At 39.3% G+C, this 6,889-nt stretch overlaps 1 protein-coding gene across 1 annotated transcript; it reads left to right on the forward strand.

Annotated features, from left to right (window-relative positions):
• The first annotated feature begins 407 nt into the window (after positions 1–407).
• Positions 408–5,371, forward strand: LOC115418455 (cytosolic sulfotransferase 1-like). The gene is made up of 7 exons (XM_030132942.1): positions 408–513; positions 621–731; positions 958–1,076; positions 2,131–2,257; positions 4,731–4,828; positions 4,959–5,133; positions 5,211–5,371. The coding sequence occupies exons 1-7, from the start codon at positions 423–425 to the stop codon at positions 5,318–5,320; spliced, it is 831 nt and encodes a 276-aa protein (XP_029988802.1). The 5' UTR covers positions 408–422; the 3' UTR covers positions 5,321–5,371.
• Positions 5,372–6,889: the final 1,518 nt, after the last annotated feature.

The following is a 6,889-nucleotide window of genomic DNA, read 5'->3' on the forward strand; positions in this document are numbered from 1 at the left end:
AGACTTGAGATATTTTTTGCAATCCCCCCCATTGATGTAACAGTAGTTAAATATTAATTGCTTTACAATGTTCTCTGATCTGCCTCTTACAGTCAGTTTCACGCCACATGATGGACAAGGACATGAAGTAAGTTACTATGAATATTTTACCTAACTTTTATATATGTAGTGGTAAAACGTGTTAATTTAAGTGTACAAAATGTGAGATTCTGGCAGAACAGATCCATGGGCTGTGTCTGAAATCGGTCATTTCTCACTGCTTGGACTTGGTTACAGTGGCTATAATTCTGGATCTCTGTTGGATTCACTCCTGGCCATAAGGCATTGTGCTTAATAACTCAGCACCACTATCATATGCTTTTCTTCTTTATAGGTCGGATTACCCTGCTCGCCCAGAACTCTTTAAGTTCCGTGGAGTGTGGATGACGCACCTCTTCACAGACAACTGGGAGAAAATTGTGGACTTCCAGGCCAGGCCAGATGATATATTTATTATGTCATATCCCAGATCAGGTCAGTGACAGTAAATGTTTTGTACTTTGCTAGTAAGTTTTGAACAGCTGTGCTAGTAAACACCTTAAATTTTGGTTTGCCTCTTTATTCTCTCTTCTTTTGTTTAGGAAACACATGGGTCTCCCACACCACTGACATGCTGTGCTTTGGTCAGAAATTTCCAGAGCGTGACACATCGGTCTATTTCCACAACAGAGTACCAATCCTGGAGGTTGCCTGTGACAATGCTCTCACAATGTTTCAAGGTTAAAGCATCTGTTTTAATTTACTTTCCAAAAATATCGCAGTGACGTTTTATGTCAGAATTCATTATGTGGCAAGACCAACTCTGCCAAGTAGAGACAAAACCTTAGACATATTGTGAACAAATTCCTTGGGCTGCCTGCTGTACTGTGATGTAAAGGGTGTGTAATTCCTTTTTAATTGCTATTTCAATTACAGGAGTTTCATGTACCGTTAGAGGAACTGACATGATTGAGAAGCTCACTACCTCTCCTCGAATCATAAAATGTCATCTTCCAGTCCAGTTGCTACCAAAGTCTGTGTGGGAACAAAACTGCAGGGTAAAGTTATGTGTTTATTACCATTCATTCCAATCACAAGAAATTGAAATTAAGGTAGAGTGGATATAAAATTAATATAGAATTTTTCTCACTTTTATCTGGTTGCATTTTTCCACATTAACAACAATGTGAATGATTTGAGATGGAAAATGGTCAAACAATCTCCACTCTGACGTATCCAACTCTTTTTTTTTTTTTCCCACTCAAAAAACCACTCAGAAATCACTAGGAGAATTGATAAGGAATTGGACTGGTCACCAGAATCAACAATGGCATAGATATTGATCAAATCCTATCAATTAACACCCTAGTGCAGTTATCTATTATGGTCGTGAGGTGCCATCTTTAATGCACATTTGTATATTTGATGTTTACATGTTAATGTTTTTAATGTTTCTGCCAACATAAAGCACATTGTGCATGTTACTTTATTAGTTTTTATCAAAATACAACTTGGTTACATTATTTCAGTGTGTGTAAGTACTTGTTGAGCACATTTCAATAATATCACGATAATAATGATAACCATGATAACTTTGGTCACAATAACCGTGATATGAAATTTTTATATCGTTACATCCCTATGACCTTAATTAAGAATGTGTAGCACTTCATCGGCTCTTTACCCTCATGCTGGAGGAATCCATTGATCAGTGGCCTAACGGTCGGCTCTCTGCTCTTTGTGGATGATATGATTCTGTCAGATTCATTTAACTGTGGTCTCCAGCTTGTACTGTTGCAATTTGCAGCTGAGATGAGGATCAGCACTTTCAAGTCTGTAGTCATGGTACCCATGTCATACAGGGTGGAGCGCCCCCTCCAGGTTGGGGAAGCACTGCCCCAAGTTGAGGAGTTCAAGTATTTGGGGTCTTGTTCAAAGTGGGAGGAGGATGGAGCTGGAGATGGACAGTGTGGTGTTGGTAGTGATGCAAACACTATCCTGGTCTGTCAGTTTGAACAGGGACCTGGGCTGAAACACCAAGCTCTTAATCCTTGATCAATCTACATTCCCACCTTCACATGTGATCTTCAGGTGTATTTGTCTCTTCTGCAGATCGTGTATGTGGCCCGTAACGCCAAGGACAATGTAGTGTCCTTGTTCCACTATGAAAGAATGACCAAGATCCTTCCAGAGCCAGGAGACTGGAGCAGTTACCTCCAGAGGTTCATGCAAGGAAAGAGTATGTGTGCATGTACATAATTTCAGTTATTTAATTTTTGCGTTTGACCAGCCACCGTAGCCACTGTAAGCAGCCGAGCCTCATGGGTAGTCAGAGCTAATAGCAGCAGCCATGAGCCGTGGACAGACGTGGAGCAATGAGGAGACTGAATGTCTCATTGACATTTGGTCAGATGTCCATATTACCAAACTGGCTCTGAATGAGCTGTTCTTGACAGTTCACATTATTTTCCTAAATTTGTGTCTGTAAAAATAGAATACATATTCCAAAAACGATAGCTGCACATAAGACCTCCATGTTTGTTTTCATCAACACCTGGCATCTCTGATTCACGCCACCCCTGACTTTTCTGTCTAATGCCAGCACAGTTCGTCACATGTGTGCTTTTGTTTACAAATTTTGGTCCACTAGCAAAAAGTGCAATGACAATGCGATCCAACCCAAATGAAAAAAATGAAGTTCCCATTCGATCCTAGTTAAATAAGCGTACCAAAGGTCTTTCCAGGTGTGAATACACCCTAAGATACCCTCTCATAGAGACTGCATGAACTTTCAGTCAGATTTAGATCTGACTCACCAAGGTCCACTACTTCTTCGTTTGACAGACAACGCACAATTGGCTACTTTGCTCCTTGCAACACAGATCAAAGCTCCTGTTCGAACTCTCAGAATTTAAGATCTAGTGCACCCCTCTCTATGTCCCTGCCACCCCAAAGGCAGCAACTCCAACACAAGGCTGGCCACAGAAGTATCCTGTTCTAGGGATGTAATGGTGCTTGAGAAAACAGTGCACCATTTGGTCCGCCATGCACGGGACAATCCGCCCTCATGGACCCATGGGCTTTTGGTTTTGCAATTGATTTCTCTCTCTCTCTCTTGCTCACCCACTCGACATGCATGGGAGTACGCAGCGCATAAAAGCCCCACCCCTCTGTGAGAGATAGTGGACAGAGAAGCAGCTTTAGACTCAACACATATCAGAGTCCTGCACTGACCCACCACTTTTCCAAAACCAGCACTCGCCCGTACCCGCGTACATCAGACCCCTGATTAAATACACTGTCTGTTCAGTAACTCACTTGTAAGTTCCTGTGGGTACCCAACCAGGTGCAGGACTCTGGCACACATACAACACCGTGACACGCTATTACAAGGAAATGCATATGTTAGATAACAATGGCATTTTTATACACCGTTTTCTTTTACATCCCTATATAGAACAGGTATTTATTTATTTTTAAAAAAGCCCCCTAGGGCCTTATGTGTGCATGTGCCTCTTTTTATATGACAAGGAGCCAAGGAATAAGAAAGGGTTTGTATTGTTCAGTACAGAAAGCGTTTTTATTCAGTAATAATTTGCTCCTACTGTGAAATTCAGTTTTTGCTGACAAGCAAAAAAAAATAAAAAATAAAAAAAACATATTTTTGGGAGAAAGAAAACATGTTCTCTTTATGCACAAAACACATACCGAAACCAAACCAAAACTGTGGCCCTAAAACCAAGGTACGGACCGAACCGTGGGCTACCTGTGCTGTTGCACCCCTACCCTGTATGTCAGGGCACGATATCAACATCTGCCTTGTCTTCAGCCCCACTGATCACCCAGGCCCCCGAAGACCAGTAACATTCATACATTTTTGTTTGCTTCCTAGCAGAACACTTTGTCTATCACTTAGACGGACGCAAATTACTCTTACTCCTAAATGCCAGATCTTAAATGTCTGACCAGGGTCGATTTATTTAAAACACCAAGGGAACACACAGTCGGTAGGTGAGTGGAACTCACCCAAAATGCATAAACTTCCACTGCATTCATTTCAAATTCTTCATCAGAGAGAGCTTAAATTCTACTCACAGTGAGAAGTGATGAGACTGTGGACATTAAATGGCAAGATCTTACCTTTTCTGGGGGGGCCCATGAACATGGTGTCATATTTCCTCAACAACAAGAAGATGCTCTCTTCTGAGACCCACATTGGGCACCGATTGTTGTGGAATATTGAAGTGAAAATGACAAAGACACAGGAGTCTTGTAGTCTGAGGAAAAGTCACAGAGTCCCCTTTAATTCCAGCCTTTTAAAACACATGATAAACAGAAGTCATAACCAAAAATGGAGGTGTTATGCTCATGTCCAAACAAGGAGCTATGCTCTTGGCCATCTTGTCCTTACATGAACTCTTGCTTGAATTCCACAACAGTGGCCAAAACATGTGTGTTAACAGGATATCAGAGAATATTATTAGTTGCTGGACATCACTAATCTGTACTGGACACAAGTGTGGAATCCTCCTGTTTCACTGTTTCTCTGGGTCTTGATGAGATGGACACTAGCTAGTTATTGCAACAACAGTATTAGAACATCCAAAGACATTGTGCAATTCATGATGTTATTTCCAACAATATCAGAACATCCAAATATATTAGGCAACACACAGTGTTTCATGTTACTTTCATGTATTGTGTGTCTTCAGTGGTGTTTGGATCTTGGTATGACCATGTTAATGGCTGGTGGGAGAAGAAAAATACCTACTCAAACATTCATTACATGTTCTATGAAGATCTGATTGAGGTAAGTCACTTGTTTTTCCTTCTGTTAAACATTTTTTAACCAGTCTTTGCCTAGATGTCAGTGTAGCCCTGTGCTGCAACGACAATTTAAAGAGACTAAACATGTAACAGAAATATCTGTTTTTTTCCAGGACACTGATCGGGAAATAGACGCACTCTGCTGCTTTCTTGGTTTGTCTCCCTCAGCTGAAGAGAAGGAGCTTGTCAGACGCAAAGTGCGGTTTGATGAAATGAAAGAAAATGATAAGGTCAACCATTCAACGTTTAAACTAATGGATTTCAACATTTCTACCTTCATAAGAAAAGGTATAGATGTTAAAATAGAAAAAAATTAATCTCTCTGCCTTGACAAAAAAAGTATCATATTCTTTCTGGTTCTGCAGGGAAGGTTGCGGACTGGAAGAACCACTTCACTGTGGCTCAGAGTGAAGAGTTTGATGAAGACTACAAGAAAAAGATGAAGGGCTCCACACTGAAATTTAAACATGAGTGAATTAAATCGAAGTTGAGAAATTTTTCACTGTTCCTTTTAACCCATAAAGACCCAAACATCCATCGGTGACCAAAATCACTCACTGATCTAAAATATTTAATACCTATTGATCCACTAATCCTATCAATACATGTAAATAATTGATGTAAAATGCAGTTTGTCATCTTTTCATGATCATCAGATTTGACCCATTTGGACGTTCAGAGGCTCCGTAGTGAACATGGAAACACCTTCTCATCTTCTACAACATTGATTCACCAGTGAAATCCATGGAGTTTGGCACATAACAGTGGTTGGAGACGCTTATTTTATGTTCAGTTAATGATGTATTTTGCAGAAAAAATGATCTTTTTCTTCTGTTTTCTCTGTTTTGGATATAATAACCCTCAACTTTAATCTGAACTTTTATGAACATCTACATAATCAGCACATCAAATATAGGAAAACACCTGATTTTCACTTACAAATGTGAAACACAGAGCATAATATTAGAGTACATGGTGATAAATTACTTAAGAAAGGGTAAAAACAGAGAAATATTCATTTGGGAACTACCATAAAAGTAAAACTGGGACTTAATTTTAATGAAGCAGCAAATCGTTGAAAAATGTCTCCAACTTCTGACAGTTTTAAATGAGAAAACAATGCATAAGATTAATAATTTTTCTCTGATATGGAAAATATTGATATTAAGCTGTAAGTTTAAAGACTGCAGAAAAAAAAAAAAAAAAAATTGCATAAAGCAGTGTAGCGGTGGTTTTGTGTGTGTGTGTGTGTGTGTGTGTGTGTGTGATCCAGAGGTCACGTTAACCGAAAAATATTCTGTCATTGATGGATTTTTTTTTTTTTTTAAATGACGGGAAATTCTGTAGGCTGTCCGTCATTTTGACAGATTAAAATACTGAGGGTAATCTACTGTTAACCTTTCCTGCTTGGCTCGTCCGACCATAGTCAGCGAGCACAGGGGAGATTTCCTCCAGGGTCGACGTGGGGGTTAACTCCCTTGCCAGTAGTGGAAGACAGCAAACTCAGGTCCTTGCTCTCAGACAGCAGCTTTTATTTTATGCACAGTATATCGATGTTAGTACACTTTTTCCTTCTGTCCTCTTACACACTCATACTCAAAACTGCCGCTCCCTCACCTTGGTCGACCACTCACACCAGGGGTGTCAAACTCACTTTAGTTCAGGGGCCACATTCAGCTACATTTGGTCTGCAGTGGGCCGAACCAGTAAAATAATAACATAATAATATATAAATAATGTTAACTCCAAAATTTTCTCTGTGTTTTAGAGTGAAAAAAGTCAAATTAAACAATGAAAATGTATACATCTACAAACGATCCTTTCAAACTATGTGAATAACATGAGCAAACTGAAAAAAAAAAGTGTAATTTTAACAATATTAAGCCTCAGTTTGTCATTTACACATGTTCATTATAACTTACAGATCACTACAAATACAAAACATTTAATATGAGGCAGAATATTGTTAAAGTTGTACTTACTTTTCTTAAAACATTTCAGGTTGTTCATATTTGTTCAGGTTATTCACATTTTTTGTGAAATT

The sequence above is a fragment of the Sphaeramia orbicularis genome, chromosome 4 (genome assembly GCF_902148855.1).
Source record: "Sphaeramia orbicularis chromosome 4, fSphaOr1.1, whole genome shotgun sequence".
In the NCBI taxonomy this organism is placed as follows: Eukaryota; Metazoa; Chordata; class Actinopteri; order Kurtiformes; family Apogonidae; genus Sphaeramia; species Sphaeramia orbicularis.